This window comes from Chenopodium album, chromosome 24 (genome assembly GCF_948465745.1).
Source record: "Chenopodium album chromosome 24, dcCheAlbu1.1, whole genome shotgun sequence".
In the NCBI taxonomy this organism is placed as follows: domain Eukaryota; kingdom Viridiplantae; phylum Streptophyta; class Magnoliopsida; order Caryophyllales; family Amaranthaceae; genus Chenopodium; species Chenopodium album.
In genome coordinates, this window is record NC_137857.1 from 10,001 (window position 1) to 33,091 (window position 23,091).

Consider the following 23,091-nt stretch of genomic DNA (forward strand, 5'->3'; position numbering starts at 1 on the left):
CGAACTCTGACCCCTAAACCCTAAATCCTAAACCCTAAACCCTAAACCCGAACCCGAACTCTGACCCCTAAACCCTAAATCCTAAACCCTAAACCCTAAACCTGAACCCCGAACCCTGAAATCTTTGTGGACCAAATACATAAATAGTTTATACATTCTTAAAAAACTTGTTGACTGTTCTCTACTTTTTTGTCTTTAATCGTAATATGTGAAATCTCCTTTTCTATGATTGTCAAACATATTCACCACATGCTTAGGTAGGCACACTTCATTTGACTAAATCTTAATTTGTCAACATACAAAGATCTTCTAAATACTCATATCACTGTATGGATGATTCCTTCACATCTCATAACAAAATTCAAGAAATAGAAAATCCTATGTCAGCCAGCAAAACCTATTACATGTACACCACATATTAAACAACCTCAAGTCCTACAAACAGCTACAAATGTCATTTGCTCTTTGTTAAACTGACAGGAAACTCATCTTCTGATTTTCTATTCCACATATAGTTTGCAGCTTCAAGCCACCTTGGATGGACTAAAAATTTGCCATGCTGAAGTGCCCAACGTGACTTATCTGTACCGGCATCAGTTGAAACAACATGTGTAACGGAGGAATCAACTTCAGTGGAGCACTTTGCTCCTAACTGTTCAGCCATCTTCCACAGATGGTGGTTTGCAGCTTGATATTTTGTTGGAATAACTCTACTGAATACTATCTTACAATCTTTGAGGACCTCCTTCCGTATTTGTTTCAATACCTGCACCATCAATATAATATTAACTTAATTTGATGATGGTGAGATTCAGGTTAACAAAAAAATCATATCAAAGACGCCAGCAAAGAAGCTCAATTAAATCCTTCTGAAACAGTCTTAGAACAACATTTAAAAAGCATCATCAATGTAAATGTTAAATTGTTATTCTTGATTGAGACATAATTACACTATTGAACTCTCAGACACCTAACAAGTACAAAACTACGACGGACAATCAATATATGGACATTTCATTCTTAGAGGCTTAAGAGGAAACTACAAAATAGACAAAATTTTGAAATCATTTTTAAGATAATAATGATGGTATTCTTCAAAATTGCAAGATCATACGAAATATAATTTAGACTAACAAAAATCAAATCATTGCAAAGATAAAGGGATGGTGAGAGTACTAAACAGGAAAATCAAATTCAAACAAGGTGAAGCCATGGTGCTGATGCACTATGGAACTGTAAAGAGATGTGTAAATTGAGTCCAAGGCATACAGTGGCAGAACACTGACACTGGCAATAAGATTGTCTTATCAACACCTCAATGATAACCCAATCAAACTACAAGTAGTGAAAATCAAACTCACTTATCTTACCAACATCAACAGTTCAATCTCACCCCTCTACTACACAGCTTTCTCAGAAGATGACAGAAAAATTTCATTGCAAAAATCATAAGATCCATCTTACCCCATAAGACACTAAAATGTAGAAAAGGGGAAAAAGGGAATAATGTGTCTCATACCTATGAAACTAAAAAAAAAATTCTGACAAATCATCTGCTAATATACCAATAAGTAGTGGGTGCAATCCATTCCCAAATGGATTGAAGTTACTTTAACTCCAATCTGACTATACACCTTACAGTAAAGATCCGACAGATTCAGAAACGATTCTCTACTATACATGATGCAGGGAAATAGGATACAAATGCTTCATTGCATGCAAATAGTCTTTGTATTTGATGAACGATACTAATAATCACGTACATCATCTCATTGAGTTGGCAAGGTAAAAAATCAAGCTAGCTAGTACGATACAGGGCTAGCATGCACAATCCTTTTTTGGCTAGCATGCACTTGATTTGTAAGTAATTTGACGCGTAGAGAGTATTAATTACTTACAACCAAATAACCAATATCTGCTAGGATATACTCAAAATTAAAGACAAGACAATTCATATCTCCCTCTTCAATTGAACCACAAATAAATAAATAAAAATAAATAAATAAATAAAATAGAAATAAATAAACCTTGTAAAGCAACAAGTGTAAGCATCATTGTTAAAACAATCTACATTGACCCTAAAACCAAAAAGCATATGAAGTACAAAGTCTGTACATAATTACAAGCTTACAACAGCTTAGCAGAATAGGATCTTTGCCATGCTACCACCACATGCACATGCAAAAGCAAGGGAGAGAAGCACAACACAAGTAAAATTAGAAACACGAAAAGAATTATAGTTTTCGCATAAAAGCTTCCTTCAATAGCCAATTACCATAATATATAACCCCTGAACAAAATCAAAGCACAAGAGGCACATAACACGAAATAGGATTTCACCTGTCTCACATCCCTTGCAGCAAAGTCATCTCCATGTTCCTACAAGAAAATTACAGGATATTAAGCCATTAAGCACATTCAAGTAGATAAAACAAGCAACTATAATCAGTAAAACAAAAAATCTTACAGGATCAAAGAATTTTTCATGAATGCTTTTAAGGACTCCTAGAACAGTTGCAAGTGCTCCATCTGCCTCATTCTCATCACCTTTCAACTCTGATAACGACTTACAATTAAAGCCAAATTGGCGACAGCTAGAGGAAAAGTAGTGATATCTTTCCATCAAAATCAAATTCTCCTTGTGCTTTTGCCAAACCTATAGATGTTTAAAATTCCCAAATTTTTCAGGCTTCCAATATACACGTCTTTAAGAGTTTCCATTCCACAAGCAGTAAAATTAATTAAAGAAAGGCGATACAACAACAAAGCCTTAATCGCAAAATAAATTAGGGATGGCAATACAAATAACAATTGTGAATCCAACAATCTGATCATAATAAATTAAGATTATTAGTCTTTAGTACCCTTCGAAACCTTGTCAAACTCCAAGTTTCAAAAGAACATGGTTAGACAGACTTGGCCCAGGTTTTAAATTGACAAAGCAAAATACAAAATTTTGACAACAAACTAACATTTAGCATAACAATAAGCATTTCGTTTTGGAAAAAGAAAGTGAACAAGTATATATAGAAGATGGTTGCAAGTAGAAACAATAAAATATATTCTTAACAAATGATATGGTACTGTACATTTTCACAAGGGAGTACGTTTTATCTCTTCCATCAGTGTGGCAAATGCTTTCCGGTTACAAATAAGCCGATTGATGCTCCATGAGTAGCCATTAGACAGACTACTTCAGACAAGAAACTTATTATTTAAAAGAAGAAAGAAGAATACAACCAGGAGGCAAAAAGACCTTGCAAACAATAGCTATCAAGAAAATAGAAACTCAAACCCTATTCAATGCACTTCTATCATACTTCAAATTTTAGAAATCAAGATGACTTGTTCCTTAGCAAAACTTCCTACTCTTAAACCTGTAATGTTGTCTTTAAAATATTCTGCATACGGTATAAGGGTAACTAAGGCTTAAAAGGGCCTTGCAACCCAAGGGTATGCCCCTTCCTAATTGCAAATAAGTAAACAATGTCATTTTAAAAGCACATGTTAAGAAAAAATTCCCGAAGAAAAAAAAAAAAAAAAAAAAAAAAAAAAAGGAGGTTTTCATCTGCATAATAAAAGACTTTAAGTTCTAAAATCATGCTCTTAAGCTATTGTGTACCAATTTATTAATGAAAAGGAATTAAATAACATGACACAGGGCCTACATAACTTATAACATGGGGACTAATTCATAATGCATAAAACATCAACAAAGTTTACAAACAGATTACAATCAAAACCATCCTTATTTCCAAGCAACAAACACATCTTTGTATTAACAATACACCTAGAGATAAATAATTTGTCGATGTCTCGACATGTCATATTTATGTTTATAATAAGGGAATTTTTCCAACTTGTACATTGAAATAATTTGCAAACCTGCAATTCAAAATATGCACCCCTAAGCTACGATTAAAACCTTAATTGCTCCAATTGCTTTATTCCTAAGAGATTCTACTTTGTTCAAAGATGTTCTCCTAAAGTTGATTCCAATAAAATAAAAAATAAAAAATATTGTTGCAAGACTTGCAACTACCCTTCCAGGCTCAATTAATGAACAAGTGAAAGGAAGATGCCTTAAAACAGCTAATATTTATGGCTATTCTTTCATTTTTAAACTGTAATTTTAGGAAACTTTGTAAATATTTGAAATAGTGGGGTGCATTGTAAATTACGAGTAACTTATAGAACAAATAAACATGCCAGAATTATGCATACCCACATAGCCAGGACGCCCATGGTTCTAGTTATATAGTCTGTGCCCCTTTAAAGAAGGTGCCAACATTATTCCACACATGAAAAGACAAAAAATGAAATTTTGTATTGGCCATTATAAAAAATCCAATTTATACAGACAACCATCAATACAACAGGGAAACTCATGAAGTGATGATAAGACAACAATAGCACTAGTAACGTCAAAATATAATTTGGAGACAACTAATAGATATATACAGAACAATACGATAAGGTGTGAAGAACAAGATACTACCAACTGAGCAATAAATTAATGGAAGAGAACACAGTAGCACTTACAGCTTCTGTATCATCAAGTATCAAAACAGCACTCTCTTGACCCAATACCACATCCAACCCCTTTTGATGTCTTTGAGTGCAATCAGCTTGAGAAATAACTCTTGAATTAAAATATACACACCCAGGATCAAGAAGCTTTGCCATTTCTATCGCATAAGGGCGCTCACCCATGGTATAAATATACATTTCAAACAAGTTACTTGCTTCTTGCAGAAAAGTACGGACAAATGGTCTTAGCTTCGTCATCATGCGCATCATATCGAGTCGAAATAAACTACCCTTTGAGATATCTGTCAGATGTGAAGTATGCACATTAGATAAGAAAGGACAAACTCAAAAGGACCACTAAAATGGTTTTTTGGACAAGATGGGAGAAAATAATGAGACGGAAAGGCTGGAAGGTGGGGGAAAAGAGGAAATGAGGAGGGCATAATACCTGAATAGGCAAGAAAATTATAAGTATGCCTTGTAGACAATAAGACCAAAACAAACAACTAGCAGTAACGGCAGTATTAGCATTAATCAGAATCTGCAAAGTAACTAATACTATGCCCATTTGGCCATTTACATTTCTCAACAGGGAAGCAGAGAGGCCCAAAAGCACAAGTCTCAAACCTACATGAGATGTGCATGTGCAATCTCGATAAAGGAAAAAATTGATTCGATGATTTGTTTGTCTAAACAAATCCATCTTAAAGAAGACTTGCAAAATAGAGTCGACAATACAACACATTTACATATATCTTCTATTAAAATAATAAAGAAACAAGGATACATATCTCATGCCCCATAAAAGATAGCTGACGCTATATAACTAAAGTCAGACTCAAAAGAACTCGCACAATATAGCTTGTGAAAGCGCCAAATGAGAAACTAGAAGTCAATAATTTGCATGTCAGAACAGACTACATCAAGAGCAAGATTGGAAAACTGTGTATACACAGCAATAAATTGTGTCCCATTTCTAGAAATGCAAATGAAACGTTGAAGCATTTGTTTTCTCCTTGTGATGAACATATGAAATGTATGATCATATTGACACAATGGTTTCATTTCAAACAAAAGAAAAAAATAATCAAGTAGCTGACTGGATGCAACAGTTAAGGAGCTTTAGAGGAACCAGCTTTAGGAGGGGAAAAAACGTAGCAATGGCAATGGGCAGCCCCTAGTGTCTGTCTAAAAGATTTGGAAGGTCAGTTATGAAGCCGTTTGCTGGAATCAATCAGAACTGTGGCTTCCACTGTACAAAAAAATCTAATACAGTATCAAACATTAGAATTAGACAACTTACAGGACAGAGAAGATCGCGGAACAATGAAGAAAATCGATAAATTGTAACATTGTTAGTTATGTGCTACAGGTGTAAAAAGGTCATGCTATGACCTGCTTTAGTTGTATGACCTTGGTTCAACCAAGTGTCTTGGACAGTTGGACTGTACTTGTTTTTCTAACCAAAGACGGTCAATTTTTAGCAAAAGGGGCCATTGCCAATAATTTCCATTAGTGAAACATATTAAGACAGAGACACAGAAAGAGTGTAAACGGACCAACCTTGAAAGGAGTCAGTGTGACCCTTTAAGTACTCCTCTTCTGCATTTATATCTTCTAATCGAGTTGAATTCAGCAATGTGTGATCCAAATCAAGTACTAAATACAGTTTCTTACGGCGAAGCAAAGCCTTCACATCAGCATTGCGTAACCGTGAGATCTCATCACTACCAAGTCTCAAGTCCTGCAGTTGCAATTTCTAAGGATCTCAATATACTACGAAAAACTTTTCAAGATATAATTCAGCAAAAAAAAAATCAAATACAGGCTTTCCAATAGTAATACCATAGCACTGCAGTACATTGCAATGACAATGAGGCAGGAACAAAATGTAACAAAGGACGGAGATCAATCCAATATACTCTTTAATTCTTTATACTTTTATAGCTCTACAATGATTTATCATGAATTCAATATATGTAGGATTGTAGGTTACATTGCAAGCTAAAAGTTTTGTATCATTGTGGTTTTCATTTTTTGGTGCATGTGATCAACCTCGCTTAAGTGTGTTCAAGTTGATCGGATTAGTGATATACCTTGTGAATGTATCCGAATGCAACACCAGCACTGTCCTCCATTCTCTTTCCACAACAAATGCACATATCTCTCAGGAAACCCGGATGTGGACATGAATCTTTTACATCTTCATCTGGATTAGTGAAACAGTATATAGAAAATAAAAAATTCGACGTTAAAATTCAATATATAAACAAAGAAAACTCTTTAAAAAAAAAAAATAGCTTTATTATCAATTAATTCTAGACTTTAAAACAGACCTATCTCTTCTTCAGCCACCACATAGGAACTTAAACTTTGCACCTCCTCTCCGTTTTCGATTTCCGACACTTTGCGCCTTTTGATCCTAATAATTGAAGCATTTAATAGAAATTAGAAGTTTAAACTAATTGCAGATTGATAGAAAGGAATAGAATAACAACTCTGACAAAAAACGCTTACCCAAATTCATAGTATCGTAAGAGCAATCAATTAAACTAATAATACCTAAAAATATATGGCGAAAGCAATACGAAGAAAAGAAAAAAAGAAGAAGAAGAAAAGCTTCATAATTTGATTTCAGAGTGTCTAAAAATTAAATCTAGAAAAGTAAAAATTCAATTGAAAAGGGGACAAAAGATAATCCAATAGTATACATGATATAACCTTTCAATTTCGTCATCATTATCTTCATTAGCATCAATGTCTTGATCTGGGGATTGATCAGAGGAGGCAGAGTCTAACTCAGCACCAAGAATTGCCAAAAAATCATCACTACTTGATGAATTAACAGGAGAATCAGTTGCAACACTCATCTGCAACATTCACAATTGCAACGAAAATGATTTAATGCCAACTAACAATTGATAATTTGAGCCGAATTAACAATTATCATGCTAGTTTACTTAAAAAAATACTGATGATTGAGCCGAATTAGCAATTACGAAAAAATGCAAAAATATTTGTAGTTCGACTCACGAAAAAACCCAGAATTATATCGACGAACAAAACCTAAGAAGGAGCTAAACCGAACAAGATGGGAGAAAAACCCAAAAATACCCCCAAGCAAATTAAATTTGTTTGACTGCCTAATTGCCTCTCATCCGATTAAATATTTGTCTTGTAAACGTCAGTTATGTACAAACAAATACATATCTTTCCAAAAAAAAAAAAAATACATATCAGTGGCAATTTTATAAATAATAATAAGTTAAAAAGTACTACTGAGAAGTACTACTAAACGGTAACAATAGTACTACGAGGTAAAAAGGTTTGTTATGTAAGATTAGTTGTGCATAACTGTTATGCATTACAACTTCCTCATCAACTTATGCCCCAAATCCCATCATACAACCAGTTGCATAACATGAAATATGCAATTGTTATTGTTTACGGGGGATTCAAATGTTCAGTTCGTTCAATCAACTCGAATGAGTACTTGCACAAAGGAATATTTCATGTCAAAATATTTATATCCGAAGCTCAAGTTAGTAATCGGAGGAAATAAATGTCGAGAGAGAAGGGGGAGGAAAATTGGGGATGTGAAAAGTGAATTTTGTTTTTGTGGGAAAAGCATTAGGTATGAAAATCTTTCACAAACCTTAAGAACCTGACTGACTAGGGATTTGGACACTTCCAGATGATATGAATATAAGGAGAGTTGGGTGGTGTATAACCAACCAACAATTGAACAACTACTTTCGAATCGACCCTCACTTGAACTCTTCTATGATCTCCATTCCAAGCGATAGCCAATCGGGCTTGCCCTAGTTTCTCAACATGAGAAACGTTAATGTTTCTCAAACATGGCAAATTAGTAAATAAGACAAACTTTGTTAATATTTTATTATTATTTTATTACTTTTTCCCCTCATCTCCTTGTTCCTCCCGTGACCCCTTCCTCAAATCTCCATCAACAACCCAACTCCATCATCCTTCGATCCCAACTCGTGACCCACCTCCATCTTCATCCTTCTTCTTCGTCCTCTTCCAACCTTCATTTTAAGTAGTACTCCATTAAAGCTGTCAAATTTTCCTCTCTTGAACCACCATTTTCACCACCGTATTAACTGCGGCTCCACCACCAAATTAAAAGAAAATCCTAATATATAATGGAGAAATGAGGGTCAGTGTTAACCCTAAAGGGTAGATGCATCATCCTAACTCCTCCATTAAAGTTCCTGTTCAGTTTCTTCATTGAATTTCTTATCCATGGAAGTTGTTCTTCGCTTCTCCATTGTAGCTGCTCTGTTACAGCTTGAATTCATCTATTTACTCATAGCCAATCCCCTCATTACAACCAATAACTCAACCCTGGTACACGAACAAAACCCACAATTCAAGGAAAGACTTTGTACACTTTGCCATCATGACCTCGAATCACCCCTCCTGCACCAACAACCTTGGGATTCCCTTTTGAAGGTCCGTACCTTTCCCATAGGTGGAGCTTCCCACCTCACAAACACTTCCCATTTCTCAACCCTAAACCTTGAACCTTGAATCCTGATTCTAGCTGATTAGTCGAGAAATGTTAGTGGTTAGTAAGATCACTCTCACGTCCCTATATTTAAGTCCTATATAAGAGACTTTGTCTAGTGTTAAGTGGATTGTAAAAGTTTAGTTCTTCAATTCTTTCCCCTCTCTCATCTCTATTATAATTTCAACAAGAGGGAGTAGTTTATACTACGTACATGCATCGAATTAGGACGATATATATTTCTTTTGATTTTATTGATGTAGAGTACATAATGATGTTGCAATTTTTACCTTGTGTATTTGAATAAATTAGAGTAGGCCCTTTTTTAGAAGGGTATTGTATGCCAATGTATATTTCAAAGGAAAGATACTCACATTCTTTTGCTTAGCTTATGAAATTAAGTTAGGCCTAAACGGTGCCTTAGCCAATATATTTTCACTTATTAATATATTACTTTAAAAGCGATTACATACATCAATTACTTGAATTTTATAATTCATAAATCATAATAATGTCTCCTTGACAATTATGTAAACGAAAATATGACAAATAACATTCCAAATAAATGATGTTTTTGTGAATTATTGGCACTGTATATCATCATCAAATCGTTGCACACTTCAAATCCTGTAAAGATTAAATAATAAATAACTACCATTAGAGGGGGGATCAATAAATAAAAAATTGCTCAATTTTCCAAAACATAGTCAATTTATGAGTTAAATAAGAGAGTAATTAAAAAATCGATTTAATTTATCAACTTACTGTTGATAATCAATTTTTATAACCCCAGCAACAGGATCAGCAATAGTCGAAAATGCCTCTTTAGAAAGATCAAGAGTGCCACCACAATTAGGGCATTGATCCACAATTTTAACACTAACACTCGTCCCATCTTTGCACGGATGTGGGTATGGATTTGTTGGACCCGTGCAAGTAACCTGAAACGTTTTCCCACAAATTTTACCACCATCCCACAATTCATCACCGGCTGCCGCTATCATAGTCCCTTCCGGCGTACTTCCATAGCATGCAGATGCTACATATAAATTGTGCAACACGTCCATACAAAAAAAAATTAGTTAATATGGAGTACTAGCTTATTTATCACGCGTAAAATGCATAAGATACAAATTGCATACGTAATTTATTATTTTATATCTCTAGTATATATTAGGAGTATATTATACTTACGAGTATATGTTGTGTAAAAAGTGGCAGTTCCAGGAGTAGCAAAAGACAATGAAATTAGACTAGCCATTGTGGTGATAAACGCAATGGCAAATGATAATTTAATTGACATTTTTCCTTAGGAATTTTATGCAATATGTGCTACGTACTATTTTTTTGTGAATTGCAGAGAATTAGATAAATAACTTGCTTATATATACTCCATATAAATATCTTAGCATATACAACTACAAAAAGGAATGTGATTTTCAGAAACATTGAATTTAAGAATTCAGCTTGTTCATTGACTCAAATAATTCAGTGCTTTTACATACGTAGTACACTATGAATGGTAATTAGTCTTTCAATGGGATACTATTAGTATTTACTCGTATTTACTATTCTCAATAAGGTACTTAGGGCCTATTCACATTTACTGAATTGAGCTGAACTGAACTGAACTGAACTGATTGGAACTGAACTGAACTGAATTGAGCTGAAATGAATATTTTATGTGAGAGGGAATTAAGAGCTGAACTGAACTGAACTGATTGGAACTGAACTGAACTGATTAGAGCTGAACTGAACTGAAATTAAGTAAATGTGAACAGGCCCTTAATATGTTTCAAATTATTGAATGTAATAATTGGTATTTTAAAGATTGATACACTTACATACGTAGTACACTATGAATGGTAATTAGTCTGTATTTACTTGTATTTACTATTCTCAATAAGGTACTTAATATGTTTCAAATTATTGAATGTAATAATTGGTATTTTAAAGATTGATACACTGAATACAGTACACCCGAATTGAAGTAACTTTAAAAGACACTAATATAGTAATATGGACAATATATTGATTCGGTTGTAGCTATAGATTGTAGGCGTGAAAAAAAGTCCATGTGTTAAAACTATGATGCTTTTAAGTTACGATTATTTGGGAGTACTATTTTGGAAATACTAGATGAGAATGCAATTAGACTAGTAGAGATGGAGATGAGTGCAATAACTAGTGATATATCTTAACGAACTGACATTGACATTTATCTGTACTACTTCGGTTTATTAACTTGTTAGTAATTGAGAGTGAGCGATAGCTCAAGCGGTAGTGTGGTGTCCTTATCCTTGCCTTTTTAGTTTTAACCCATAGATGGATTTTTAATAGTATAACATACCGAAAAAACTTTTAACGGTTGAGTAGATGATAACTGTTAAAGTAGCGAGTAGCTGTTAATTAGTAGTGGATAGAGGTTAGCTATCAATGTAATGGTTAATATATACTAGGAGTATTTGGTAAAAATAGTGGTTAAAATATTAAATACAGTAAAAATACATGCATAATATATTTAAAAAGTAAGTAAACAAAATATGTCAAACTACCCGCTACCTTCAAACGCTAATGTTATTAACGTTTGACAAAAGCTATCTAAACGCTACATCTACCCCTAATCGCTACATGAAACGCTAACTTACCAATCACACCTATTTTTTCCTACTAGTGTTTTAACTTAATCCAAACATTAATCGCACCTTGGGTATAAAAATTTTAGACTACAGAGATTATTTACAACTTTACAAGTAGTAAACCTTATCCCTGCCTTTCTGCCGATAGTTTTTTCAGTAGTATGAATAGTAGTGATGTTTCCAAATTCCTACCGTTTTTAAAGCCCCACGTATCCAATGGGCTTTCACTACGGTCCAATCCAACATTAACAAACCAATAACGGCCCCACATTTCCATACCTCAAAAAGTTAAAATTAATTTTTTTTTTTTTTTTTTTTTTTTTTTTTTAAAAACGCAATAAATACTTAGTAAGAGAATATCTCCTTTTCGCTCCCCCTATATTCCTCTCAAAATTCCACCCCCATTTCTTCATTATCGGATCTCCTTACACAAAAAACAAAAGGAAAAAAAAAAAAGTAAAATAAAATATCGATCACTTTTACCGAGAACAAAAAAATCAAGGTGAATGCCGAGAAACAATCACAGCCGTCAAAATGCCATCACCGGCAACAATCCTAACCATCAATTTCCCGGCGACTTCCGACCACCGGAAACTCTTACAAAATCAAACCCAAAACTTCTCTCAATCCTTCTTCAAGCCCTAATCATGGCGTTCGTAATCTCTCTCTTCTTCATCTTTGTCGGTGTTGCCGCCATAATCTTCATTCATCTTTGCATCGCCGGCGGTGCTCTCCGTCACCGTCACCGCCGCAACCAACGACGACCCATTTCAGGAAACGGGGAATTATCATCTGGGTATTCATTAGAATTGCTTAAAACTCTTCCGAAATCGAGATTCAAAGGCTCTGAAGTTTGTGCGATTTGTTTGGATAATCTTTTGGAGGGTGAAATTTGCCGGGTTTTACCCGTTTGTAATCATGTTTTTCACTTGAATTGTGTTGATAAATGGATTTTGAAGTCACCAGTCTGTCCTGTTTGTCGGAGCTCCATTAAAAAAATGGATCATGAAGGTAAAGGAAGAGGTTCGATTGATTGGGAACAATTGTGGGCTGCTTGTGGGTAACGCAATTTTTTTTTTTTTTTTGAAGTATTTTGGTTCCCTGTTTTTGTTTTGGGGAAAATTATACTTCTTGTTTAATGTTGAATCAATGTAAATTAGGGTTTTTTTTTTTTGATTATATGAAATTAGTACTCTTGTATGAGTGTTTTAGTGATATTGAAACCAATCAAACCGCATATGATAAATGGGTTTAGTTCTATATCATTTGTTCATGGAAAATTAATCTAGTTGTTTCGAAGTTGATTGAGCTGTATTATAAAGAGTAATTTCGATTGTGTACCGAGGTCTATGACACTCCTAAAGCTCGCATTTGTTCATTTGTGAGAGCTCTCAATGAGATATAATCATATAATTAAGTGAGGTTGTATCGTTGTACACTTAATGAACACCCTCTATGTTATGAGCTAGATGTGTAGCCGTGTAGGAATGTGGAGTTTTAGAGAAATTTTATCTTGGTATATACTTCCTATTTGTTTTTAGGATAATGTTATTCATATGTTTAAGATATTTGGAGTAGTCCATACTGTAATGCTAAAAATGCGATGCATCTCTCATGGCTTGGTAAGTTGGTAAAGGTGACTTCTTATGGTGATCTCAGTATGTACTTTTATGAATCATAATAACATATGGGTGAAGTGCAGTGAATGACCAATTTTTGGCTGTTTGTCTTCATCTTTGTGGAGGAATAACAGTTGATGTTGTGTTTTCTGTTGGGAACCAGCCCTTTCGGACAATGAATGTATAGCTGATAAAATGTGTCTGTGATGACTAAGAAATGCACGTTACAAAAACAGATGAGACGGATTCAAGAGGTGTTAGAAAGACTGATAGTTGTAGTTGTTTGCTATGACTCTATAAGAATAAGCAACATGAGGCATCAAACAAGAAAGTTTGATATATCTGTTATAGCTATGTTACTGTTGAATGCTGAAAGAGGTCTTGTTCTGAAGCAGTCATACTTTGACGAACGGAGCATGGCTTCACAGCGCATTGCATTTTGAGCTTAATCTTGGAGTTACGAAGCTGTCAAATGATTCGTTGGGATGGGATTGGAGTTTTGGAGAAAATTAATCTTGGAATATGCTTCATATTTATAGATATTGGAATGTATTCACATGTTTATGATAATCCATATAGCAATGCAGAAAACGTTATGCATCACTGCCCTGATTGCTTGGTGAAGAAATGCTTACAAGCACACGAGGGTGAAACACAGTGAAAGATCAATTTTTCCGTAGGCTGTTTGCCTGTTTGTCTTCTTGGAGGAATTGTAGTTAATGTTCTTCTCACGAACAACCCCTCCCCAAATCCCCCTACCCCGATCCACCACCGTCCTCGCATTTTCTCCACCCCGATCCACCATCCTCCCTAATGCCCTCACCCCGACGCGCCACCATCCTCCCCAAATCAAGCTAAAATGTACGAAGTAATAATTAACAAAATGCATAAACCCAGAAAACCAAATGGGAAGTCGCGAAGAGAAAAGGGGTAGGGTCGGATCCGCCGACGGGGAGGAGGGAATAAATCAGCAGGACAGGAAGTAGCCAGCCAAGGAGTGGGCTAGCTAGGCGAGGGCGGCAGTCAGGGGTAAGGTTCAGGTTGGCTGGCGTCTGGCAGTGGCAGCGGTTGGATTAGTGGTTTCAATTTTATTTTATTTTTTTTGTAATAATATTTTTAAGGTTTTTTTTTTTGAATGGAATAGGGAGGGGTGGTTTCATTAAAAAATAATAGTCATTCGGCACTTACAATCATCCCTTAAGAGATCTAAATTCTCAATACAAGAATTAAACACTACTAAAAAACTGATGTATTCCGACGGAAAAAAATCCCTCGAAAACACGTTGTTTTCCGTCGGAAAACTCGTTTGCGACGGAATTCCGTCGGGAACTGTCGTCGGAGAACCCTTCGTAGGAAAATCGGCCTTTTCCGTCGGAAACACTTTTCCGACGGAATCCTTTCGTCGGAAGGTATTTTTGGGCACTAGAAAAGTCCGTCGGAAAGTTCCGACGAACACAAATCCGTCGGACTTTCCGTCGGAAACTAATTTAATGAAATTAAAAAAAACACGCCACACCACCAGGGGCGCGGCGCATCACCACCTCAGAACACCACCAACCCTAAGCCCAAACCGCCACTCCTTAAACTAACCAAAATCCATCCACCACCACCACCAAACCCTAACCCAGACCCACCCAAATCACCCACTTATCATCATCAAACCCTAACCCAGATTCACCAACCACCACCACCGCACCCTAACCTAGATTCACCAACCACCACCACCACACCCTAACCTAGATCCTCCCAAACCCTTAACTCACCTAACCCAAACCCGCTAAACCCAAACCCAGATCCACCAAAATCCTAACCCACACCCTAGCCGAACCCACACCCAATCCGACCCACCTAAAACCATCATCATGAACGACTAAACCAAACACCACAACACAAAAATTTAATACAAAAATTCAAAACATTAAAACGTACCTTAAAAAACGAATTAGCTTAAAATTTAATCTCGAACTTGGTTTACAAAGGCCAAATTCGAGCATGAAAATCTAGATCTAGCATTTTCATGGTCGAATTTGACCTTAAAACCATTAAAGCGATATAAGAACTCACCATTTTCAGCTTTTACCCACCATAGAAAAAATCAGAGAGGAGAAAGAAGACTGGGGGTGTGAGAAGAGAGCATGAGAAGAGAAAGGAGAGGAGAGAGAAAGAGAAGGCGTGAGAAGAGAAGAGAAGGGCATGAGACTTAGAAGAGAAGAGGGAAGAGGAGAGAGGAGAGAGAGATCAAAAGAGGCGGTGAGAAAGGAGAGAGAAATGAGAAATGAAAGGGGGAGGGGAATCTGTTTTAATTAGGGTTTTGTGTTCTTTTTTTTTTAATTCATAAATCCATCGGAAAGGGTTTAAATTCCGTCGGAAATTAATTTCCGTTGGAAAATGTAACATTTCCGACGGAATTTCCGTCGTAAATAAAGAATTTTCCGACGGATTAAAATTCCGTCGGAAAATTCCTACGGTTGTTCGATGGAAATAAAATCCGTCGGAAATTTTGCGCTTTCCGACGGATTTTCATGTCCGTCGGAACCATTCCGTCGGAATTTGACTGTTTTCTAGTAGTGAAATACCCCTAAACTAATGGCATCGCTTCTGAACTGCTCTTGGATAATTTTAGATGTCTTTGCATTGTTCTTGACGGAGCTCCATTGATGTATAGTCGCAAAAGAGATATAACTTGATTGATCATCAAAATCTGCAAATTTGTCGGGCGAATCTTCTAAATCTGCACCCCTATACCAACAGACGCGCAATTCCACAAATTTACAAGACGAATCTTCTAAATTTGTATCCCTACACACACCAAAACCAAACAAATAAACAATACTAAACCCTACATGGAGGGACTGACAAAACCCTACATAGAGGGACTGACAAAAACCTACATGGAGGGACCGACTATAATCACCATACTGATGGTGATCTTTATTGGCCAAAAACATTAAATTAAAGAAGAATTTGGGGCTTACCATCGATAAAAATCGATGGCAACCCCTAAGTTTTAATATGGTGGCTAGATTTGAAGAGAGAGAACAGAGAAAATTTTAGGGTTTTTATTTTTAAGGTTAATTAATTACATGATGAAACCAATATAAATATAAATTAATTTGTAGCCAATTGCATGATGAAATGTGTATGTTAACTTCTTTTTTTTAAAAAAAAATTACTTGTTCAACGGGTTATCGGTCACCCAAGACCATTGGAAGCAAAATCATATTAAAGTTGAGATTATTAAAAAAATAATCGAAAGTTGGGAATCAAGCAAAGTTGGGATTATTCCTGTAATTTTTTTCATTTGTCTTTGGTGGTTTTCATCATTCCTTCTCAAGGGAGCATCTATTATAGCTAGATTGAGATTGTCATTCATAGCTTCATTTGTTTCTTTCTAATGAAAGTTCAGCAAAGTTGCATGTCACTATATGATTAGTTTTTTGAATCAATCAATAACAATATACTTAGGGCTCGTTTGGTTGAATGTAGGAATTGCAAATTTCTAGGAAAATTGATTTCCCATTAAATTGAACTTCTTAGGAAATTCTAAAAAGTGTTTGGTTAACTAAGGGAAGTTCCACTTACCTAGATCCCCCTAGGTAATTAACTTCCCCCATTTTGTGGGAAGTGGAAATTCATGGGAATTTCTACTTCCCATGAATTTGTCAACCAAACAACTTCAAAGAATTTCAATTTTTAGGATTTCCAACTTCCCATGTTTTTATTTAGAAACCAAAAAACCCCTAAAAGACACACCATTAATGTCATGTGTCATCTCATGGTGTGTCTTTAGTTTTTTTTTTTAAAAAAAAAATAATAGAAAAAGTTATAGGGACGACACTCAAAACAAATTACAAAATGAAGTCTAAGTAACTTATGTAATAGAAAAAGTCAAATATGTCAACTAAAATGAAAGGGATAAAATACTTCTGGAATATTTCTGCCTTTTAAATTACATTAGGCCCTCTTCACTTTACTTTAAAAAAATAATATTCAGTAAAAATAATTTCAGTCCAGCAAAAGTAATTTCAATTCAGCAAAAATAAGTTCAGTTCAGTAAACATAATTTTAGTTCAGTAAAATAATTTAAGTTTAGCAAAAAATTGGCCGCAACAACACCAACTACGATAAAGGTGTGTGTAGTAGCAGCACAACATTTTAAGGGTACGGTCTACAACACTGATACGTCTATTTTATATAGTGTTTTACCCCCGTCCCTTGGTCATAATTAGTAGTGTTTTTGGCTCTTTAGAGCCACTTTTATTACTAATTGGTGTTTTCTAGTGTTTTCGTAGTTTTGGTTGAGTTTTGTAGGAAATTGCACTTTTTTAAAGCATTTTCCCAGGTTTTCATGGAGCGACTATGAAAATTGGAGGAGCACGACCATCTTTGAAGCCCAAGGCCGGTTAGAGTTATCAAGCCGGTGATTAAGGGCTCGGTATTTGGAATACCGATGTATTTGGACCGAGTGATCAAGACCCTAAGTGGGTATCCGGATTGGGCCGAAGAAATAAGCCCAATCGAAGCTCCAAAACCTCAAGAGGAGGCCGGGCCCGATCGGGCAAGCATGAGCTCGATCGGGCAGGTACTGCAATAAGTATACTGCTAGCAGGCCAAGAGCGCGCCCGATGGGGTGAGCTACTAGCTCGATCGGGCCCGGCTGCATCACAAGGGAAGCGAAGAAAAAGGCGCGCCCAATCGGGCGGCCATTAGCCCGATCGGGCGCGTATTTCTGGAATGGCTCTTTTGACGAGCACTTAGTTTTTGACTCGGAGTGTTGTTAGTCTTTGTTTAAGTACGTTTTAGGACGTTTATTTTCACTTACCTTTTCTCTTAGACTTTCTCTCTCTACTTAGATTATTTTCTCTCTAGATTTCTCTCAAACTTTTACTTTTGTTCTTGACTCCACTTTGTAATTTCGTTGATTCGGTAACGATTTCTTCTTTATTTATTTCAGTAATTTTATTCCTTTAATCTCTTATGGCTTATTTAATTGCTTTGCTTAGTTTAGATTTAATTATGTCTGAGTAGTTTAATTCTAGGGTTTATGGGAATCCATAATTAATATGAAGGGATAATTTGTTATTATTGATTATCGATATTGCATGATAATTTTTTTATTGAATTGTTTTAATTCTTTACAATTAGATTATGAATCGAGCAGATGTAATTTGATTGTGAATGTTTAGCAATTTTGAATTGATGAATCGAGCAGATGTTAATTTGATATTAAAGGTTATTTTCAATAGGAACTTAGATCTAGTAAATTGCGAGAGCCTGTTAGATCTATGTTGATTAATAAATTGCGAGAGCCTGTTAATCATGTTATTTATGCAATGTTAATTATTGATTGTTATGTTTTATCCCGGAATATTAATTATTGGTGAACCTGTGACCCTAGGTCTTCCTATCATTATTTTTCTCCCTAAACTTATTCTTCGTAGTATAATTCCTTTAACAACAACAATTGGTTACTTTAAAAATTTATATTATAATTAATTAATTAGGAATAATAAGACCAGTTTTCCTGTGGATTCGACCTTACTTCCATATCTACTTTAGTTAGAGGACTTAGGTAATTACTTTTGATTAGGTAATACGACTTCAGCCTGTCAAACACAAACTATCTAATTAGGTGCACATATTAGCATAAATGACACTAATGAACTAAGGTTCCATGGAAAAAAGTGGAACCTTTATTATTTTATATAATTGTTTAAACATTATTTAAACTTATATGATTTTCCATCATGCGTGACTTAATTAGCCTTACCTTCTACTTTTTCTTTTTTTTTTCCATTTAAGCATTTGTTAACCTCCACCATTTTATTAAGCGGATTCCTTCAAAAAAAAATGTGCTATTATTTTCCTTTGTTCACTTCTCCAATTACTTTTTCTAATATCAATCTCACATGATTGACTTAGTTTCCTTTCCCTTCCCACTTAGTTAAATAATAAATTGATAAATTAAAATAAAAAAAAAATCATTTGAATACCTTCATTCTATAAGATTTCAGGATACATAGGTAACTTTCTATTACCAAACCCCACAAAATGCTTTTAAGTAATGTTAGAATTGGATTTTAGGATATGCCAAATTGATTTTCTTGTTTTTGATGTACAACACTTAAGTTGTGGAGGTTGAGAGAGAATAATTTAAAGGGAAAAAATTAACTATAATGGAAGAGAAACTAAGTCAATCATCACATGAGATGAAAAAAAAAAAAAAAAAAAGTAATTGAAGAAACAAACAATAGAAAATAATGGAGATTTTTTTTTTTTTTTTTGAAATGATTCAATTTGTTACTTAATACATGAGATGGAAAATTAAGTAGAATGGAATTAAAGAAAAATATGTTTAAACAAAAAAGCATTAAAAATATTTAAGATTTCACCTTTGTAAGAAATCTAAATTATGTCATTGTCATTTATGTTGTTAAATTATGAGCACCCAAGTGCATAGTTTGTGATGTTGAGTGCACCCTCGAAAGAATGTGCTGCTACACGCATCTTTGTCATAGTTGGTGTTGTTGTGGCCAATTTTTCCAAGTTTAGTAAAAATTCTTTCAGTTCAACAAAAATAAGGTGAAGTAAATGAGGCCTAATACTTCTGAAACACTTGCCCCCTTTTGTTCCAATATTTCGAATAAAATACTTCCGCCTTATAATAATTCCCTTTGACTCGTCACCTTTTTATGGACACTTTGCATGTGATCCTTTACAAGGAAATTACAACAATTGTTGACATAAATAACCAATAACATGAATTTAAAACATATTTTAGTTATTGCATGCCCACTAACTAAGTCACTAAAGCCTCAAAACAAATTGCATGTACAAAGTCAATGCAAACTATATGTTGACACAATGAACACATAAATAGAAAGAAGTCATACACATTACACAACAGATGTAGATTAGTTATTGGCCTTATTGAATAAAGGTTAATGCCCTCCACTAAGTACAAGTACAAGTACAAACTAAAACCCATAAGAATGTCAACGTTTCAAGTATTCCTCGTACGTACATATGTGTTTTCTATATATAGTGAGACATATTATTATACTTGGCATCCATCCAGCTTAGCTAACATCATCGTTCAAATACTCACTTGAAAGTTCAAAAAATGGCTGCCAAATATAATAACCCTATTCTTTCCTCCTTTCTCATCCTTTTGCTCGCTCTTACTTTAACCACTGTTATTGCTCAGGACGACCACGATCATGACCATGATCATGGCACAGTCCTTCCACCACCACCAATGGTTGAAGATGATCATGATCATGACACTGTCCCTCCACCACCAGCTCATGAAGATCATGACCATGACCACGATCACAACCACGGCCCAACCCCTCCTCCACCACCACCAGCTGCTCCCGTGACAATAGTAAACATATTTGACACGGATGCTAAACCGGTGGTAAGTGGCCAAAAGTACTACATCCTCCCAGTGGTCCAACGCCGAGGTGGTGGCATAGGATCAAAACCTTTAAATGCCTACGAAAAATGCCCTCTAAATGTAGTCCAAGAGACAGACACAAAGGCTCTAGGCATTCCTGTAACTTTCAAACCAATCAAGTCCGGCTCCGCCAATATTACATTCTCCACAGATATGAACATAGCTTTTACATCCTCCAACGGATGCAACCAACCCCCTATATGGACATTGAAGCCCGGCAATCAGCAAATTAACGAAACACAGTATGTGATTCTTGGTGGTTCAACCGGCTTTCGTGGTCCTAACACCGTCAAGAGTTGGTTTAAAATCGAGAGGTTTTTCCCAAGATTTCATTTTGATTATAAGTTGGTTTATTGCCCTAGTGCTTATGATCTTCCTGGCTTCAAAGAGACCATTTGCGGAGATTTGGGTGTTTATGTTCAAGAAGATGGAACTTGGGCTTTGGGTGTTGGTGCTCCACCTCTTAGAGTTAAGTTCAAGAAAGCTTAAAATCACTACCTCTTTTAAGCCAAAATCTTCCTAACCCTATTTTATTTCATTGTTTGAGTGTGGCTCTTTTCCCCTTCATTTGGCTATCGTGTTTGATTTGATCCAAGTTCTTTTTCGTTCATCAAGTGTGTTTTGTATTTACTACGAGTTTAATATTGGATGTATGTATAAGCGATGCATAAATAACAAATTTTTCATTCTTTTTCATTAATATGTATGTGCTCCCTTGCCTTAATATTTATTATATATCCATTTGAATCTTATAATGAATGATCCATTATCATATTTTACTCATTTGTACAAAGTGAGAATTTTTTTTTAAATACTTAGGCTATGTTTAATTCACCTTATTTCGGTTTGGGTGACCTTCTTAAATTAGATCAGAAAAAAAATAAGTTCAGCTCATATCAAATAAAATCATAAGTTTTTATTATACTTTATCTTTTTATGAAAGATTTTTTATCGCTAAATGCCTGTACTTTCCTAATGAAAAAATTATGAAAATCATATATTAATGAATACATGTATTATTAGGAATCTAACGAGATACCACTTGATTTTTTTTTCTCTTTTCGATTAGCATATATATGAGATCAAAGTTTAGTCAAATCAAACAATCAAATTATGGTGTGTTCGATTCACCTGATTTTCACTAGTCTGAACTTAACTGAACTAATCTGAACTTAGGGCCTGTTCACATTTACTTAATTTCAGTTCAGTTCAGTTCAGTTCAGCTCTAATCAGTTCAGTTCAGCTCTTAATTTCCCTCTCACATAAAATATTCATTTCAGCTCAATTCAGTTCAGTTCAGTTCCAATCAGTTCAGTTCAGTTCAGCTCCAATCAGTTCAGTTCAGTAAATATGAACAGGCCCTTAACTTAACTTATCTAAACTTAATTATTATAACTTATTTTAGTTGTAATTTGAAGTTGGGTAACCCTTATCAGGAAAAAATAAGTTTAAACCATATCAAAAATAAATAAATAAGGGTTCGTTTGGCATCACTGTAGTTTTCTGTTTTTTGGTTTTTTGTTTTTCAAAAGTATATTATATATGTCACATAATGAATCAAAAATTATTTAGACTTATTAAAATCATGATAATTTTGAAAACTGATAACAGAAAAGTGAAAACACCTTTTTCTTGTTTCTTGTTTTTGGTTTTTAGTTTTCAAAAAAAAAAACAGGAAACTGAAAAACAAAAAATGATGCCAAACAAGCCCTAAATAAGTACGAAATAAATCAGGTAAAAATTATAAGGTGAACTAAACATAGCCTTAAAAACGCCCTTAGTAAATCACCTTTAAATAGATGAATAAAATGGACATTTTATCTTCTACAATTGTCAACCATCAATTAGAGAAAGCAATAGTGTGAGATTGAACTATTAGTAGAGGATTCATTCGTCGATTAGATTTTAGTTTAGTCAAATTACATGATTCAAGTATGCTCTTTTTACAAGTCAGATTTTTGGATTTTCCTATCCATGAACAATTGAACAAATGCACCGTGTGTGATGCTTTTAGAGCTACACTACCAACAACGCCCCCAAAACTCATTTTGTTTGCACCACATGCTTGCTTTTTGTGAGATCTTTTAGCTTAAATGGTGTAAATAATAAGGGATATAGGGAGTATTCGTCAACAAAATAAGAATGAATTAAATATTTTTCAAACTTCAGTTCAGTTCAGCTCCAATCAGTTCAGTTTAGTTCAGCTTCTAGTTTCCCTCTCTCATAGAATATTCATTTCAGCTCAATTCAGTTCAGTTAAGCTCCAACCAGTTCAGTTCAATTCAACTCAGCTCAGTTCAGTAAACGTGAACA

At 34.8% G+C, this 23,091-nt stretch overlaps 1 protein-coding gene and 1 pseudogene across 3 annotated transcripts; both read right to left on the reverse strand.

Moving 5' to 3' along the window:
• Positions 1 to 264: 264 nt before the first annotated feature.
• On the reverse strand, positions 265 to 7,660 carry LOC145611236 (RNA polymerase II C-terminal domain phosphatase-like 4). Of its 3 annotated transcripts, none has more exons than XM_081666539.1 (9): positions 7,564 to 7,660; positions 7,252 to 7,400; positions 6,867 to 6,952; positions 6,627 to 6,739; positions 6,094 to 6,274; positions 4,543 to 4,832; positions 2,468 to 2,656; positions 2,341 to 2,379; positions 265 to 766 (listed from the first exon to the last, which is right to left on the reverse strand). In XM_081666539.1, the coding sequence occupies exons 2-9, from the start codon at positions 7,398 to 7,400 to the stop codon at positions 455 to 457; spliced, it is 1,359 nt and encodes a 452-aa protein (XP_081522665.1). In that variant the 5' UTR covers positions 7,564 to 7,660; the 3' UTR covers positions 265 to 454. The 3 variants fall into 3 exon arrangements, with proteins under 3 accessions (XP_081522665.1, XP_081522664.1, XP_081522663.1); XM_081666538.1 differs by having other exon boundaries at positions 7,491 to 7,574; XM_081666537.1 differs by lacking the exon at positions 7,564 to 7,660 and having other exon boundaries at positions 7,252 to 7,553.
• Positions 7,661 to 9,822: 2,162 nt separating this feature from the next.
• Positions 9,823 to 10,322, reverse strand: LOC145612662 (putative EG45-like domain containing protein 1 pseudogene; annotated as a pseudogene).
• Positions 10,323 to 23,091: the final 12,769 nt, after the last annotated feature.

What these genes read in the sequence shown, in the direction of transcription:
- LOC145611236 (XM_081666537.1), bottom strand. Translation starts at nt 7,409, where the DNA reads ATGTTGCAGATGAGTGTTGCAACTGATTCTCCTGTTAATTCATCAAGT. An exon ending in GGTGGCTGAAGAAGAGATAG is followed by an intron (nt 6,740 to 6,866) that starts GTCTGTTTTAAA and finishes TCACTAATCCAG; the next exon opens with ATGAAGATGTAAAAGATTCA. An exon ending in CTGCAAGGGATGTGAGACAG is followed by an intron (nt 767 to 2,340) that starts GTGAAATCCTAT and finishes TTGATGGTGCAG; the next exon opens with GTATTGAAACAAATACGGAA.